The 19,133-nt window shown below is 44.5% G+C and overlaps 1 protein-coding gene across 3 annotated transcripts in view; it reads left to right on the top strand.

Annotated features, from left to right (window-relative positions):
• Positions 1-19,133, top strand: part of eefsec (eukaryotic elongation factor, selenocysteine-tRNA-specific) — a 279,639-nt gene that overhangs the window by 118,917 nt on the left and 141,589 nt on the right. For all 3 annotated transcript variants that reach the window (XM_067998386.1, XM_067998388.1, XM_067998387.1), the window contains exon 5: positions 10,146-10,790. In XM_067998386.1, coding sequence (XP_067854487.1) covers positions 10,146-10,790 — 645 coding nt within the window. The remainder of the gene's footprint in view (positions 1-10,145; positions 10,791-19,133) is intronic.

Raw genomic sequence — 19,133 nt, 5'->3', positions numbered from 1 at the left:
GGCCCTCAACAAAAGTTGGTCAATTGCCTAAATTAGTGCTTCACAAAGCATACGGGATCCTTGGCTTTAATTAATAGATTGTAAACAATTTTACAACACCAAGTTATAGTCCAACAAATTTATTTTAAATTTCACAAGCTTTCGGAGGCTTCCTCCTTCCTCAGGTGAATGCTGTGGAAATGAAATCTTTGAATCCTACGCATTTATAAATCACAGAACAATGCCTGGTGATTACTGCCCGTTGCCAAGGCAATCACAGTGAGCAGACAGAGAGGTGTCACCTACAAGGCCACCGAATATACAAACCCCCCCCCAAAAAAAAGAGAGAGAGGCAGAGACATCCGGAAGGAAGACAGCAAATGACCCGTTATATTAAAAACAGATAACATTTGTTTGCTGGTGGGGTTACGTGTAGCGTGACATGAACCCAAGATCCCGGTTGAGGCCGTCCTCATGGGTGCGGAACTTGGCTATCAATTTCTGCTCGACGATTTTGCGTTGTCGTGTGTCTCGAAGGCCGCCTTGGAGTATGCTTACCCGAAGGTCGGTGGCTGAATGTCCTTGACTGCTGAAGTGTTCCCCGACTGGGAGGGAACCCTCCTCTCTGGCGATTGTTGCGCGGTGTCCGTTCATCCGTTGTCGCAGCGTCTGCATGGTCTCGCCAATGTACCATGCTCTGGGGCATCCTTTCCTGCAACGTATGAGGTAGACAACGTTGGCCGAGTCACAGGAGTATGAACCGTGCACCTGGTGGGTGGTGTCCTCTCGTGTGATGGTGGTATCAGTGTCGATGATCTGGCATGTCTTGCAGAGGTTACCGTGGCAGGGTTGTGTGGTGTCGTGGACGCTGTTCTCCTGAAAGCTGGGTAATTTGCTGCGAACGATGGTTTGTTTGAGGTTGGGTGGCTGTTTAAAGGCGAGTAGTGGAGGTGTGGGGATGGCCATAGCGAGGTGTTCGTCATCATTGATGACATGTTGAAGGCTGCGGAGAACATGGCGTAGTTTCTCCGCTCCGGGGAAGTACTGGACGACGAAGGGTACTCTGTTGGTTGCGTCCCGTGTTTGTCTTCTGAGGAGGTCTACGCGATTTTTCGCTGTGGCGTACGCGTAGAAAATCGCGTAGACCTCCTCAGAAGACACACAACAACGCAAAATCGTGGAGCAGAAATTGATAGCCAAGTTCCGCACCCATGAGGACGGCCTCAACCGGGATCTTGGGTTCATGTCACGCTACACGTAACCCCACCAGCGAACAAATGTTATCTGTTTTTAATATAATTGGTCATTTGCTGTCTTCCTTCCGGATGTCTCTATGTCTCTGCCTCTCTCTCTTTTTGGGCGGGTTTGTATATTCGGTGGCCTTGTAGGTGACACCTCTCTGTCTGCTCACTGTGATTGCCTTGGCAACGGGCAGTAATCACCAGGCATTGTTCTGTGATTTATAAATGCGTAGGATTCGAAGATTTCATTTCCACAACATTCACCTGAGGAAGGAGGAAGCCTCCGAAAGCTTGTGAAATTTAAAATAAATTTGTTGGACTATAACTTGGTGTTGTAAAATTGTTTACAATTGTCAACCCCAGTCCATCACCGGCATCTCCACATCATTAATTAATAGAGGCATAGCGTACAAAAGCAAGGAAGTTATGCTAAACCTTTATAAAACACTGGTTAGGCCTCAGCTGGAGTTTTGTGTTCAATTCTGGGCACCGCACTTTAGGAAGGTTGTCAAGGCCTTAGAGAAGGTTAAGGGGAGATTTGATAGGGGTGTTCAAAATCATGAAGGGTTTTGAGAGAGTAAATAAGGAGAAACTGTTTCCAGTGGCAGAAGGGTCGTTAACCAGAGGACACAGATTTAAGGTGATTGGCAAAAGAAATAGAGGTGACACGAGAAGACATTTTTTACGCAGCGAGTTGTTATGATCTGGAATGCACTGTCTGAAAGGGCGGTGGAAGCAGATTCAGTAGTGACTCTCAAAAGGGAATTGGATAAATACTTGAAGGGAAAGGATTTACAGGGCTATGGACAAACAGCAGGGGAATGGGACTAATTGGATAGCTCTTTCGCAGAGCCGGCACTGGCATGATGGGCCGAATGGCCTCCTCCTGTGCTGTACTATGATACATGTTAACCAAGTTCAAAAACCATTGAGGTCTCCTTGGGAAATATGTGCAGCATATACCGAACAGATCAGTACCTGTCTCCTCAGAGTATGTGGAGTGGGCCGGGATGTAATTCTGAAATTACTCATTATCCACTTCTCAAACTTCAAGTAAATTTTTAAAAAATGTGCACACATGATTGCTAACCCCATTAATTAGCTTTCCCACATATTGAAGAACATAACTGCATTTACCCACCTATATGTAATCTTCAAATTGATTTTTGTTTTTGCTGAATGACTCAATGCTTGTGACCCCTAAACACTGACAGGTTGTGACCTGACCTCTCCTGCACTCACAAAGTCAGGAAAAAGAGGAACAGATCCGTTAATTCCTTACCAAGGAAACCTGGACTCCCTTGGAGGTTTATTTCTAATTTGTGAATCCTATAAATGTGCCACACGCTATTTTAATGTGTAAAATTGCATCCTGGCAGATTGCTGAGGTAGATATTTGTGTACCAATACTCAGAAGCCACTTCAAGTCCTAAAGTCATACTGGATTTTGTGCTGTCACAGGGTTTATGTTAACATTTCTAGAGTGACCGTAGCATTTTAGTATCAAAATAATTATTTACCGAATTCTGTATTTTTCATAGAATCATAGAAAGGTTACAGCATGGAAGGAGGCTATTTGGCCCATTGAGTCTGTGCCGGCTCTATGCAAGAGCAATCCAACTAGTCTCACTCCCCCGCCCTATCCCCGTAACCCTGCAATTTTTTCCTTTCAAGTACTTATCCAGTTCCCTTTTGAAGGCCACGATTGAATCTGCCTCCACCACCATCTCGGGCAGTGCATTCCAGATCCTAACCACTCGCTGTGTAAAAAGGATTTTCCTCATGTCACCTTTGGTTCCTTTGCCAATCACCTTAAATCTATGTCCTCTGGTTCTTGACCCTTCTGCCAATGGGAACAGTTTCTCTCCATCTATTCTGACTAGACCATTCATGATTTTGAATACCTCTATCAAATCTCCTCGCAATCGTCTCTGTTCCAAGGAGAACAACCCCAGCTTCTCCAGTCTATCCACGTAACTGAAGTCCTTCATCCTTGGAATCATTCGAGTAAATCTCTTCTGCACCCTCTCGAAGGCCTTCACATCTTTCCTAAAGTGCGGTGCCCAGAACTGGACACAATACTCCAGTTGTGGCCGCACCTCCAATGTTACCTTATAATGCTCATTAAAAAGGCATCGAACATTACGTTTTCCTGCATAACAGCAGTCACTGCGTTCTAAAAGTAATTCATTGCAGAAAGGCTGAGAGTTGTTACAGTAATGTGATGATGTGCTATGTCATTTCTTTGTCTTCTTTCTCTTTCTTCCTCTTACGTTTTTATCCTTTCTTCCTTCCCTCTTTCATCCTCCATTTCTTTCTTTCGTCTCTTGTTTCTTCCTTTCCTCTCTCCCTTTCCTCTCCCTTCGGCATCTCACGCTTAATCTCTCTTCATTCTTCCTTTCTTCCCTTCCTTCTTTCTCCTTCCCTCTTTCTCCTTCCCTCCTCTTTCTTCCTTTCCTCCCACCATTCTCCTTCTTCTATCCTTCTTTCCTATTCTGTTGTGCCTATATTTTCTTGCACTGCTGGTAATCCTAAACGACCACACGTTTTAGCTACAAAATCTGGCAGTATGTTTCGAACGTTTATTTTTACGTTTAACGTCATGATTTTGGTTGCACCTGGCTCACTCTTTATCCTAAGAAGTAGGGAAGCCATTTTAGATTTTATAGTATTCCTCTTTGTACTCTTATTTTCTCCAGACCCCAAACCCCTATTGTAAGGATTTCCATAAAGCTTCTCTTTGTTAATGTCTTCAATTCTCATTCCCTAGTATTTTATAAGCACTGCAGTGCTCTGCAGTAGAACTTGTACAGGAGTGATGAAAACAATACCTCATACCATCATTATATATAACGGGCCAGATTTTACTGAAAAAATAACGGGGTATGAAGGGTGCGCGCCGTTATTAACACGCAGGTCAGCCAGCAACTTGTGGCGAGGAAGAGATACCCCGTGAATTGCGAATCGCCACAAGTTGCTGGCCGATTTGCGCCGCTCCGCCATTAGCTTCGCGAAAACGGCATCTCGCGCTGGACCTCCCTGTGATTTTCATGAAGTTGCTGCATTGTCCATTAAACTTGCCACAGAGAGTTAAGTCTAGTAATTAACAGTGTAAGTACCCTTTTGATGATATGATAATTGCTAATGACTGTCAACCAACATCTCTTGCCCAGAAAGTAGACAATTATAAGTATGGAATTATCATTCCTTCGGGTATGTGAATTGTTTTAGGAGATTTTAAAAATGTTAAATTTTAAATTTTTACATTTTTGTTACTTTTCCTTGCCGTCTCTTTTTCTCTCTCTCTTAATCCAATCTTTCTTTCCATCTGTTTATTTCTCAATCCTTAATCTCATTAGTTAAGGAAATACCCTGTTTGTCCCGTTGTTCACCAAGGTCCCAGATGCCCCATTATCAGCTCGCACTTCCAGCAACTTTGTGGGCAAAAAAATGTTAAAACCTAACCGTGCACGAGCAAGTCTAGCTAACAGAGCACACTGTGCGATGCCCAGCTCCCGCTGGATCTGAGAGTATCCGATCTGAGAGTATCCGACAAGAGGTTAATCCTTTTATTCCATGCTTACACAATATTACGTGGTAACAGTAGTTATCGGCGCAGGCACGATGGGCCAAATGCCTCCTTCTCTGCTGTCTCATTCTATGACAGTATTACATTGCATTTACAGTACAAAAACAGGCCATTATCTCTTTTTTTTCTAGGGTCTGACAGAGAAAGTAGCTGGGTGTAAATGTACCGGGGGAGATTGGCAGCGGCAGACCGGTGTAACGCCACTGGCCTGAAACTGGCACAGTGGCAAAAAAAGCACCATATATATGATGGCAGTTTGTTTTGCACGGCCTATAAGGCTTTCATTGAGTGAAAATGAAACCTTTCGGTCAATCTGGTTGAATTTTGAGAATAGCTATTAGTGGAATGCTCTGGTTGAGGCCCCACCTTATCTTCAAATATTCATCTGGTCGATAGACCGTGCGACTTAAGAAAATATTTTACTAGTGGATCTTCTGAAACACTGCTCATGGTGAGTCAAGAGGCTTTCTCTTACCTGCCTCTCTTGTATTTGTGTTGGCCTTTTCTCTCTCACTGTTGTTCTGCTTCTCTCTGTGTTGTCTAATGATTTTGCCTTTTTTCTTCTCTCTCTTCATGTGAGAGGTGGTGGGTCACTGATGTAGGGAGGTAAAGTTGTTGCAATGTATCTACAGTTGGCCGAACCATTCTCCTGTATCGTACTCTTCAGCACAACAATTGTTGCTATGCCATTTCCATGTCAGTTAACTGCTCTGGCTTGTCACCCCCACCATTCTCCACAAATATTACTCATATAGACTGCCCTCCTTACCCATGCCTCACTACCTCTTGCACTCTCCACTCTGCCTTGTACCATTATCCTTGCCTCTCATCATGTCTCTATCAACCTTCTCGTCCGTCCTCTTCCCTACTTGTTGCGCCATCTTTAGTCACACGCTGTCCCAATGAGCCTAGCTTTCCTGTCCCTGTGTTCACATCAAAGTGTTTTCCCTCTCTACCCTGCTTCCCATCGCTTTCACTGACAAAGGGAATCAATAGGGTAAGACACATAGAAACTATTTCCTCTGTTGGGGGAATCCAGGACAAGGAGGTGTAATCTTAAAATTAGAACTAGACCATTTAGGAGCGAAATCAGGAAGCACTTTTTCACACAAAGGGTAGTGGAAATCTGGAACTCTTCTCTTTCCTCCTCCCCCGCCCCCCCCCCCCCCCCCCAACACCAAAATGCTGCAGATGATGGGTCGATTAAAACTTTCAAGACTGAGATCGATGGATTTCTGTTGGGTAACGGTATTAAGGGATACAGAGAAAAGGCGGGTAAGTGGAGTTAAGATACAGATCAGCCATGATCTAATTGAATGGCAGAACGGGCTAGAAGGGCTGAATGGCCTCCTCCTATTCCTGTGTTCCCAAGTCTCACTTCTTTTCCTGTTCTCCCTCTTCCTACTGCTCCCTCTCCCGTCTGTCCCAATTTCTCTCTCCTTCTCCAAGGACAAGGAAAAGCCTGCTTCTCAGTACTGATCGAGAAAACAGGCTTTCATTTTCATAGAATCATAGAATGGTTACAGCACAGAAGGAGGCCATTCGACCCATTGAGCTCTTGCCGGATCTTTGTAAGAGCAATCCAGTTAGTCCCATTCCCGCTCTTTCCCTGTAGCCCTGCAAATTTTTTACCTTCAAGTATTTATGCAATTCCTTTTTGAAAACCATGATTGAATCTGCTTCCACCACCCATTCAGACAGCACATTCCAGATCATAACTACTCGCTGCGTAAATTTTTTTTCCCCCATGTCGCCTTTGGTTCTTTTGCCAATCACCTTAAATCTGTATCCTCTGGTTCTCAACCCTTTCACCAATGGGAACAGTTTCTCTTTGTTTACTTTATCTAAACCCTTCATGATTTTGAACACTTCTATCAAATCTCCTGTTAACTTCCTCTGCTCTAAGGAGAACAACCTCAGCTTCTCCAGTCTATCCACATAACTGAAGTCCCTGATCCCTGGAACCATTCTCGTAAATCTTTTCAGCACCTCTCTAAGGCCTTCACATCTTTCCTCAAGTGCGGTGCCCAGAATTGGGCACAATACTCCAGTTGTGTTTTATAAAGGTTCAACATAACTTCCTTCCTTTTGATCTCTCTGCCTCTATTTATAAATCCCAGGATTCAGTATGCTTTTTTAACCGCTTTCTCAACCTGCCCTGCCTCCTTCAAAAATTTGAACACATATACCCCCAGGTCTCTCTGTTCCTGCACCTCCTTTAGAATTGTACCATTTAGTTTATATTGCCTCTCATTCTTCCTGCCAAAATATATCACTTCGCACTTCTCTGTGTTAAATTTCATCTGCCATGTGTCCACCCATTCCATCAGCCTGTCTCTGACCTTTTGAAGTCTATCACTATCCTCCTCACTGTTTACTACACTTCCAAGTTTTGTGACATCTGCAAATTTTGAAAATGTGCCCTGTGCATCCAAGTCCAAGTCATCAATATATATCGAAAAAAGCAGTGGTCCTAGTACCGACCCCTGGGGAACATCACTGTACACCTCCCTCCGGTCTGAAAAACAACCGTTTACCACTACTCTGTTTCCTGTCTCTTAGCCAATTTCATATCCATGCAGCCACTGCCCCTTTTATTCCATGGGCTTCAGTCTTGATGACGAGCCTATTATGTGGCACTTTATCAAACATCTTTTTTGAAAGCCCATATACACAACATTAACCGCATTGCCCTCATCTACCCTCTCTGTTACCTCATCAAAAACTCTATCAAGTTAGTTAAACACAAATCCGTGCTGGCTTTCCTTTATTAGTCCATACTTGTCCAAGTGACTATTAATTTTGTCTCGGATTATTGTTTTTAACAGCTTCCCCACCACCGAGGTTAAACTGACTGGCTTGTAGTTGCCGGGTTTATCCTCACACCCTTTTTTGAACAAGGGCGGAACACTTACAATTCTCCAGTCCTCTGGCACCGCCCCCGTATCTGTGGATGTTTGGAAGATTATGGCAAGCACCTCTGCAATTTCCACCCTTACTTCCCTCAGCAACCTAGAATGCATCCCACCTGGACCGGGTGACTTATCTACTTTAAGTACAGCCAGCCTTTCTAGCACTTCCTCTTTATCAATTTTTAGCCTCTACAGTATCTCAACTACCTCCTCTTTTACTGTGACTTTGGCAGCAACTTCTTCCTTGGTACTTCTTTCTTTAAAGTACTTTAAGTGCCTGTAGTGTATTTCTACAAAACACTAGTGCTGTTAAGTAGCCCAAAGATGGCAGAGGCAGCAGCAGATATGTTGGCAGTCTGAGGTGGGAGTGGGTGCGAGCAGCAAGTGGGGCAACCAGAGGTCAAGGATGGCAGAGGTGTGGGCTGCAGTCGGAGGTCATGTGAGTGAGGCCCACAGTGGTGCGGTAAGAGGTTGCGCGTGGGCAGAAGCCTCGGCAATGGGGTGGGCAGTCAAAACCGGTGGCCCAAGGCTCGGATGAGTGAAGCCTGTGATGGCAAGGATGAGAGGCGATGCAGGCAGGCGGGATGTGGCCTACGGCCTGTAGGTTGAGAGCATTGGCAAAGGGAGTGTGGGTGGGCCAAAACAGTCAGGAATAGGACAGTTGGCGGGGCTGCAGGCGGGTGGCCCGAGACAGCAGGCCTGGGGTCCATGATAGGGGCAGCTACAACAACAACTTGTGTGTGTTTTATATATACCGCCTACAAAAGGTAGGTATCTTGTAACGTAAATCAGGGCCGATGTGACCTCCTGGACTAGTTTCAATCACCTAAAGGAGTCGGAGAGGAATTTTCCTGATTTTTCTTTCCCTATTTGGCCGGTGTTTTTATCTGATTTATTGCCTCTTCCAGGAGATTACTGTGCTCAAGGCATCACAACTATACGGACAGGCTAGATGGTTCAGTTGGCCTTTTCCTGGCTGTCATTTTCGTATGTTCATAGTTAGCGAGGACTGAGGGATCGAGGGTGTTTTTTTTTTTTGAGGTGGGGGAATGCTGACTGTGGTTTTGAAAGGGAGGGGTACAGTATCTGAGGAGAAGGAGCCATTGACAGTATTGGCTAATATGGATGGAACGGAAGTTGGGTGATCAGGTGTTTCGTGGGAAAGGGGTCCAGGGGACAGGAGGTGAATCTCATGGATGTGATGAGCTTTGAGATAGCATGGGGAGAAAGTAGAGGCTTCAGGGCTAGAGTGGGGATTGGACCGGTGGAGGTTTGGTTTGGTTTGGCGGGCAGGAGGAATGGAGGGATGCAAAGGGAGCTGAATGGATGGTCCCTATCTTGGAGACAATGAAATCCATGAGCTCTTTGTAGTTGGTAGAGGTGGGGACAAAGGGGGAAGGAGCCGGTTGGTAGTAGAGAAAAGGTCAGGTCTTTGATTTGTTCCTAATGTCCTCAAAGCAGAATTGGTTACAAGAAAATATAGACAGAAGATGTATTAATTTGTATTAAGTATAGCTCCTCTGATGGCTCAGTGGTAAAGGCAGTGTGCAGATCAGAAAATTGTAGTTTCAAATTCTCGGTCAATACTGAGATTGGTGGTATTGCCCAGGGCAGCAATTGGACCTCCAGTGTTAGCCTCAGTGCTCTGAGCCAAAGAGAGGGGGAAATCGGCCAGGGTTCCCGCTCCTGATTACCATCCAGTAACCATTGCTGGGAAGGACATGTCTGCGAACACAAGGTGAGACTGGGATGTTTGGCAGTGGTGATCCTGTCAATCCTCACTGACTTGGCTCATACAAGAAGAACCACCTAGACGAGCTGGCAGAGGACTGCCGGCACTTGTGGATCCACAGCCCAGCCCTGTGGGGAGGAAGCAAAGATAATGTATGTGAAATATAGATAGATTTGACCATGCTTTTCTCGTTTTATATGGATCTTTAATTTTTGTCATTTTTAGCTTCACAATCTGCAGCAATTTTGCTGTTTTTTAAAAATGTCATCACCCAATGGAACACATTTCAATAAATGCAGATACTTCTGTCTCAGTCTAGCTCTGGCCGTCACATGTTTGCGAATACAGATCTCCTTGTACTGTCATATCCTGTATTACAATACGGCAGGCAGGCGAGATGTGGCATTTGATTTCAAAGCCTGGAGTAATAACATGCAAGTTCTAAAAAGGGTCATCTTTTTATCAGAAGCCAAGGATCCAGCGTTTGTACAATATTAATCATAGCAGAGCAAGTAAATGGCTTTTGTGTTTCAGCACACTGAGGATAAGCATGCATAATTGATGTGCCCCAGTGGCCTAAGGTTTTTGCGATAATATTTCTTCAGGAATTTAACTTCACTGGGTTTCTGTCTCATTTTTTAATCCGCTGTCACTCTTTCACGCACTAATTTTTTTTTTTGTCTTCTGCACAGGTCACCCGTAAGGTCAAGTCCATGCAGATGTTTCGCAAGCCAGTGAACACTGCCATCCAAGGTGACCGAGTAGGGATCTGTGTCACCCAGTTTGACCCCAAACAGCTCGAGCGGGGCCTGGTCTGTGCCCCAGAGTCCCTGCGCACCCTTTATGCAGCCGTTATCTCGGTGAAGAAGATACCTTATTTCAAAGGGTCGGTCCACACCAAGGCTAAGTTCCACATCACAGTGGGCCACGAAACGGTCATGGGAAAGGTGACATTTTTCAGCCCCGCCCCTGAGGATTCTGACAGCGAGCCTGTAATCGATTGTTTCGTCTCTGACAGAGAATACCTTTATCAGGAAGAATACCTATCGGGGGCCAAGGACGCTAGCGCTGATAAAAATAAAGCCGATGGCCAAACGGAGGGCGGCCGGGTGCCCAGGCAACAGTGGGCCCTGTTGGAGTTTGAGAAACCTGTGACATGCCCCAAACTGTGCCTTGTGATAGGGTCCAAGCTGGACACCGACATCCATGCCAATACTTGCAGGCTTGCTTTTCACGGAGTCTTGCTGGAAGGCTTTGAGGAGAAAAACTACGCAGAGATCTCTCTGCCCAAGCTGAAGGTCTTCAAGCTAAAACACAAAGAGGGGCAAGTGGAAAGGGTAAGCAAATCTGACGCACCATCACTTGATATCCGTCTCTTCTTTTTGATGTTCTCAGGAACTGTAATGATTATAAGGAAACATTGCAACAAGACATTTCAAAGTCCATTTTCATGAATCACCAATCATCAGCTGGCAACTTAACAACAACTTGCATTTATATAGTGCCTTTAACTTGGTAAAATGTCCCAAGGCGCTTCACAGGAGCGATTATCAAACAAAATTTGACACCGAGCCACATAAGGACAGGTGAAAGCTTGGTCGCAGAGGTAGGTTTTAAGGAGCGCCTTAAAGGAGGAGAGAGAGGCGGAGAGGTTTAGGGAGGGTATTCCAGAGCTTAGAGCCTAGGCAGCTGAAGGCACGGCCGCCAATGGTGGAGTGATAAAAATCGGGGAGATGCAAGAGGCCAGAATTGGAGGAGCGCAGAGATCTCGGAGGGTTGTAAGGCTGGAGGAGGTTACAGAGATAGGGGCAAGGCCATGGAGAGATTTGAAAATTTTAAAATCGAGGCATTGGTGGACTGGGAGCCAATGTAGGTCAGCGAGCACAGGAGTGATGGGTGAACGGGACTTGGTACGAGTTAGGATACGGGCAACTGAGTTTTAAGAAATAAGTATCCTCAGATTTTGAATTCTTAGTGCATAATTTGAAACTGTTCCCATAATAGATCCCACTAAAGTTCAGATAATATTTTTAAAATGTATTTGTTTAACTATTTTTGTTCTATTTTCCCAATTTAAGAACATAACATAAGTCAAGAATGAGTAATGGCAGTTTGGTCCATTGAAGCCCATCCCTCTAGTACCCTTATTCTCCCGTTGAACCATGTTCCTCTATTACCCTAACTCTCCCTTTGAAACCTATCCCTCTAGTACCCTAATTTTCCTATCTCAGCAGTTAACTACATTCTATCATTTCTATCCTGCCTGGCAGATTATTGCAAATATTGATCACTCTTGGATTTAAAGATGTTTTTATTTATGTCTGTCTTAAATTTACTTTTCGCTGATTTAAATTTGTCCTCTGATCCTACTTTCAAGGCTTACTTTGTAGTTATATTCTGCAGTTATCATGGCTGCACCATTTAATACTTTACGTACCTCCATGAGGTTCTGACTCAACATTAGAGCTTGAGCTTCCCTTGTCCTCTCCTCTCCTGAAACTGCTGGCTCTGCCGGGTACAGTCCCATGGTAATCTCGCACAAGTGGTCTTTCTTCATGCATGAACCTGCAGCGAGTATTGTTAGATTATTCAACTGTGGAGGGCATCAGAAATGAGCCTGATCTGGTTGCCATCTGATCCTCGAACGCTTACTTTAGAGTCGCCAACTGGGTAACAGTCAGAGCTGGGAACCCTGGTGAGTTCAGCTGGTGAATTCAGTTTTTTAAAAATCTGGTATCAGTAAAAGTGACCATGAAGCTATCGGATTGTGGTAAAAAACCCAACTGGTTTGCTCATGGCCTTTAGAGAAGGAAGCCTGCTGTCCTTACCCAGTCTGGCCTATATGTAACTCCAGTCCCATGCCAATATGGTTGACTCTACAATGTCTAGCAAGCCACTCAGTTGTATGAAAATCAGGCCAACTTGGGATGGGCACTAAATGCCGGCCTTTCCAGCGGCGCCCACATCCCACAAATGATTTTTTTTTAAAGTTGAATTGTATTTCAGTTTGTTTGTCCAAGTGATTTAAACAGAGCTGGAAGATGAATTTGAATGATTGGGTTCCTGCCCTTGTCATTCAGTGCTTGCCTCTCCCCCTCTTCATTTTGGAGTCAGTCTGCCTCAGGAATACAACAAACCATTTTTGAGCATCAAAGGTTTCTTTTGTGTGAAAAGTTGGAAACTGTGTCAAGGATGAACTTTTGAGTGTTTTGTAAGATTTTTGTTTGTTTACGAGAATTTCTATTTATTAAAACCCGTATAACTCGGAAAACACGGCATTGGTGCAATAAGTGGTTTAAGGTGGGAACGTAACAGGCTGACATGGGGAAAAGAAGTGGGGGTAGGGGGTGGACATGCCTGATGGCCCAAAAAGGGTAGTGGACAGGTTGGGGAGGATGCTGACTGGCAGGAACACAGTGGAGCAGGCACATGATAGTCCTAAAGTGGCCAATGGTCATTTAGGTCCTATTCTCCTCCACTTCCTCCCCCTCAAGGATGTTAGACCCTGCCCCCCCTCCCCCAATACAGCCAGACAATGGCCCCTTTCATTGCTTCCAAATCCCCCCCTCTCTATTCCTTTTGGACTCCTTTTCCCATATTCTGGGACTTCCACTCCCAATGCAGATAAATCCAAGAACCACCTGTTCTTATAAAACCTCCAACTTGACTTGAGCAAGATCATGGGACATCAACTAGTGGATGTAATAAAAAAGATATCCGAATGGTCAGCAATCACAGTCCAGACATCACATTTTGTTACAGATGCAAAAGCTATCTGAAAATGCTGGCTATTTCTGAGCCCCAACCTGAGACCAACGAATTTCCTGACCAAACAACAATTTAAACCGTGAGCGACCTCTTGTGTTCACTTATATCAATCAATATTTCTCACTCTAAAGTGACAGACTAGCATAAGCGCAGCTCCACCTTAGCAACAGAATAATGTATTGGGCATTGCATTACATGACATAATTATAATAAAACAGCGCATCATTCCTGTTTACCGTCATTCCAGTAATATCATGGAACACACACTTTGATTTTGGTGGTTAAATTCTGGTTCAAAACATTTTCTCTTAAAAATGTTGCCCAGGCAAAAAGGTTGCATGCCGTCAGTGTAATTTTTAGAATGGTTTAGCACTACGGCACTGATGGCTGTTTCAATTCAAAAACTGTATCACACAAATGCTGTTCTGTCAGAGATAAGAACATAAGAAATAGGAGCAGGAGTAGACCATTCGGCCCCTCGAGCCTGCTCTACCATTCAATCAGATCATGGCTGACCTTCAACTTCAACTCCACTTTCCTGCCTGATCCCCATATCCCTTGATTCCCCCAAAGTCCAAAAATCTATCTATCTCAGTCTTGAATATACTCAATGACTCAGCATCCACAGCCCTCTGAGGTAGAGAATTCCAAAGATTTACAACCCTCTGCATGAAGAAATTCCTCCTCATCTCAGTCTTGAATGGCCGACCCCTTATCCTGCGACTATGCCCCCTAGTTCTAGACTCTCTAGCCAGGGGAAATAATCTCTCAGCATCTACCCTGTCAAGCCTGCTCATAATCTTAGATCCCAGCCATGATTTCATAATTCAGAGTTTGACTAAATTCTCTGAAGTATTAACAGCAAAAGAATGGCTGAAATATTTTTCTATCCATTATCTCAGCCTGGATAGATCTTCATCTAAGTAGTAGGAAAGACTTTATTGCTTGAAAATTGGGTAGGAATACTTCATATAATCTATCTTTTCCACACTTGTTTTCTGAGAGACCGGTGGTTATATGCAGTTACACCACACGTGGGGTGTGAGGGAACGATGGTTAGAACCATAGAATATTACAGCATAGAAGCAGGCTATTAGGCCCACTAAGTCTCTACTGATATTTATTCTCCACATGACCCACCTAATCTAATCCCACAATCCTGCTCAATCCCCGTAACTTTGAATAAGCCTCTTTTTAAAGCAACTATCTAATTGCTGATTTTTTAAAAAATTATGGACTCAACATAAACCCCGGCATAGATCAGTTTAGCCAAATGGCCTGTTTCCGTGCTGTAAATACTATGTAGCAATAGCTTGCAGCAGAGAATTGCACATTCTCACCAATTTTTTCAAACCTCCTCTTTAATTCTTCAAAGAAAATGACTATCTAGAGAAAAAAACACACACGCAAAACAATTTGCAGTTATAGCACAAGTGGGTGGCCTGAGAAACAGGATTTATTTTTGCTGTTACACCACATAGATAGATTTTTGGACTCTAGGGGAATTAAGGGATATGGGGATCGGGCAGGTAAGTGGAGTTGAGGTAGAAGATCAGTCATGATCTAATTGAATGGTGGAGCAGGCTCGAGGGGCTGTGTGGTCTACTCCTGCTCCAATATCTTATGTTCTTAGTTCTTACATGTGGAGATCTGAGAAGGCGATATCTGCAGTTATACACCACACAGTCTGAGAACGGGGACGGGGGGGCTGATTTGTGTTAAACCCCAGGCCATGTCTAAAATAACAACAACAACTTGCATTTATATAGCGCCTTTAACATAGTAAAACCTCCCAAGGCGCTTCACAGGAATGTTATCATTCAAAATTTGGAGATATTAGGACAGGTGACCAAAAGCTTGGTCTGGTGGATTAGGCAGTGGATTATTTATAGTTACACCACATGCAGGGGTTGAGGTGCGACACGATATTTATAGGCATAGCCCACGCAGACATGGGGTGAGAGTCAGTGAGTTATTTGCAGTTAAACCGCGGCATAAGTTATTTTCATAATTAAAGCGTATAGACCAGGGCTGCAGTGATCTTACTGTGCGATTTGTATTCAGCAGGTTTGAGGTTACAACGTGCACCGATGCTCGGGGTGTACTGCAAGACCTCAGCTGGAGTATTGCGTCCAGTTCTGGGCACCACACTTTAGGAAGGATGACACAGCTTTGTACTGGGTGCAGAGGAGATTTATTAGAACGGTACCAGAGATGAGGGACTTCAGTTATGTGGAGAGACTGGAGAAGCTGGGGTTGTTCTGCTTAGAGCAGAGAGGGCTAAGGGGAGATTTAATGGAGGTATTCAAAATTATGAAGGGTTTGGATAGGGTAATTAAGGAGATTCTGTTTCCACTGGCAGGAGGGTCAGTGACCAGAGGGCACAGATTTAAGATACTTGGCAAAAAAGCCAGGGAAGAGATGACGAGAAATTTTGTTTTACTCAGTCTGTTACGATGATCTGGAATGCACGGCCTGAAGGGGAGGTGGAAGCAGATTCAGTAGTAACTTTCAAAAGGGAATTAGATCTCTACTTAAAGAGGAAATATTTGCAGGGCTATGGGGAAAGAGCATGAGAGTGGGACTAATAGATAGCTCGCTCTTTTAGCCGGCAAAGGCACGATTGACTGAATGGCCTCCTGTGCTGTACGATTCTGTGTGATATTTTCACTAATGTCACAAAGCCAGTCTGCTTTTACCTACCTCCAGTGGCAAATTCTTATTTTACACATGAGAAGCATACCTTTGCTGCCTTCAGTTTAAAGTCTGACCATTCATAGGTTCTACTCAATGCTGTGGATAAGATTTCAAGAACGAACTGATAAATGGTGCCCAATCTGTGGAGTGTAAAATAGGCCACATTGTTTGCCATTTTACAGTAGCTAGTTCAGATTCAGAAGTGCAGGATGTAATACTCCCTTTGTTTTACTCAACAAAGAGCTGAAAATATGGCGACTCTCAAAAGTTCCATTCTGTCTAATGCTTGCACATCCCCGATTGTCTTGTACTTTTTTTTAAAAAAAATTCTGCTATTGAATTTCAGCACTCAACAAGACACAACCACCTTTGTCTTCCTTGATAAAGGATGTGGAACACTCCTGCTTTATTGCCAGCACCAAAAAACCTTTGCAGTCCAATTTGTTTCTACAATGTTACATAGAAATACATAGAATGTACAGCACAGAAACAGTCCATTCGGCCCAACTGGTCCATGCTCCACTCGAGCCTTCTCTTGCCCCACTTCATCTAACTGTATCAACATATCCCGTAGCAGGTAATCCAGGCTGCCCTCTCAGGTGGACGTAAAAGATCCCATGGCACTATTTCAAAGAAAAGCAGGTGAGTTCTCCCCGGTGTCCTGGCCAATATTTATCCCTCAACCAACATCACTAAAACAGATTATCTGGCCATTATCACATTGCTGTTTGTGGGACCTTGCTGTGCGCAAATTGGCTGCCGCATTTCCTACATTCCAACAGTGACTACACTTCAAAAGTACTTCATTGGCTGTAAAGCGCTTTGGGACCTCCTGAGGTCATGATAGGCGCTATACAAATGCAAGTCTTTCTTTCTTTCTCTTCTTTCTGCCTGTCTGTCTGTGTCTTTCTCTCTTTCCCTTTCTCCCTCACGTGTTTATCTAGCTTCCCCTTGAATGCATCTATGCCGTTCGCCTCAACTACTCCATGTGGTAGCGAGTTCCACATTCTCACCACTCCCTGGGTAAAGAAGTTTCTCCTGAATTCCCCATTGGGTTTATTAGTGACTATCTTATATTTATAGCCCCTAGTTATCCATGTTGCGGGATGACTGTTGTCTTTCAGGCTGTGCGGCTATTGGGGGGGAAGGGTAATCCTGTCGGCCAACTTCTCTGCAACTGTGGCCTGTGCAGCCCTGTGACTGGGCTAAAATATGACGTGTCTGTAGCAAGCTGAGGTGACCTCTTGAGCTTTTCCCTTCCCCTGAGGTGAAGTGAAGATGCTTTGGTGGAAGGGTGAAAGTCGGTGTGGCTTCAAAAAGGAAGCAGACCTCCATGGGGTGCAGGAACAGAGACACCTGGGGGTGTACGTACACAACAACAATAACTTGCATTTATATTGCGCCGTTAACATAGTAAAAATTTCCCAAGGCGCTTCACAGGAGTATTATCAAATATAAGGAGATATTAGGACAGGTGACCAAAGAGGTAGGTTTTAAGGAGCATCTTAAAGGAGAAGAGAGAAAGGTAGAGGGGTGAAGAGGTTTAGATAGGGAATTCCAGGGCTTAGGGCCTAGGTAGCTGAAGGCACGCCGCCAATGATAGAGCAATTAAAATCGGGGATGTGCAAGAGGCCAAAATTGGAAGCACGGAGATATCTCGGCGGTTGTAGGGCTGAAGGAGATCACAGAGATAGGGAAGGGCGAGGCCATGGAGGGATTTGAAAACAAGGATAAGAATTTTAAAAGGTAGCAGGACAGGTCTTTGAAGGTAACAGGACAAGTTGAGAAGGCTATTAAAAAGGCATACGGGATCCTTTGCTTTATAAACAGAGGCATAGAGTACAAAAGCAAGGAAGCTATGCTGAACCTTTATAAAACACTGGTTACTCCTCAGCTGGAGTATTGTGGCCAATTCTGGGCACCACACTTTAGGCAGGATGTCAAGGCCTTGGAGAGGGAGCAGAGGAGATTTACTAGAATGGTATCAGGAATGAAAGACTGCAGTTCCATGGAGAGACTAGAGAAACCCCGGGTTGCTCTCCTTAGAGCAGAGAAGGTTAAGAGGAGATTTGATAGAGGTGTTCAACATCATGAAGGGTTTAGATAGAGTAAATAACGAGAAACTGCTTCCAGTGGCAGAAGGGTCGGTAACCAGAGGGCGAAGATTTACGGTAATTGGCAAAAGAACCAGAGGCAACATGAGGAAAAAAAATTCTACACAGCGAATTGTTATGATCTGGAATGCGCTGCCTGAAAGGGCGGTGGAAGCAGATTCAGTAGTAACTTTCAAAAGAGGATTGGATAAATACTTGAAGGGGGAAAAATTTGCAGGGCTATGGGGAAAGAGCAGGTGAGTGGAACTAATTGGATAGCTCTTTCAAAGAGCCGGCACAGGCACGATGGGCCGAATGGCTGCCTTCTGTGTCGTATCATTCTATGATTCTATGCTGAGATGGATGACTGCTGACAGTTTGGAATGGATCTGTGGGTGTGTCGAGAGAACTTCAAACACAAATAAAACTCGGTGGAGAGATGGTGTCTGGGGGTTGGTGAAAATCGAAGAGCAGCTGAAAGGATCATCGGAGTAAAGGAGGTGCATCCCCATCCCTGTAACCTCCTCCAGCCCGACAACCCTCCGAAAACTCTGCATTCTTCCAATTCTAGGCTCTTGTGCATCCCCCACTTCCTTTGCCCCACCATTGGCAGCTCCGCCTTCAGCTGTCTAGGCCCTAAGCTCTGGAATTCCCTCCCTAAACCCCTCCGTCTCTCCACCTCTTTCTCCTCCTTTAAATCGCTCCTTAAAACCTACCTCTTTGACCAAGCTTTTGGCTGCCTATTCTAATATCTCCTTGTGTGACTTGGTGTCAATTTTTGTCTGTTAGAGCTCCTGTGAAACGCCTTGGGATGTTTTACTATGTTAAAGGCGCTATATAAATGCAAGTTGTAGGGAAAATAAAGCTTGAGTGGGGATTTAGGTGGGAAAATGGCAAAATAGTGCGAAGTAAAGACAGGGTTGCATTTTGTCGTCTACTTGGTTCAGTGTTGTCATGGACCATATCCTTAGTGAGGCAATGAAAAACAGGCACACCAGAAGGTGTGAGGGTGGACTCAGAGTTGGAATATGCTGATGATGTTGGCATTCTCACTGGATCCCTTGGTGATTGTCCCCATGATGATTAAGGAGCTGGATGCTGAAAGAACAAAGCAGGGGTGCA

Source organism: Heptranchias perlo, chromosome 17 (assembly GCF_035084215.1).
Source record: "Heptranchias perlo isolate sHepPer1 chromosome 17, sHepPer1.hap1, whole genome shotgun sequence".
Lineage (NCBI taxonomy): Eukaryota > Metazoa > Chordata > Chondrichthyes > Hexanchiformes > Hexanchidae > Heptranchias > Heptranchias perlo.
The sequence above is the reverse complement of the archived record's forward strand: the minus strand, read 5'-3'. Positions and strand labels throughout refer to the sequence as shown.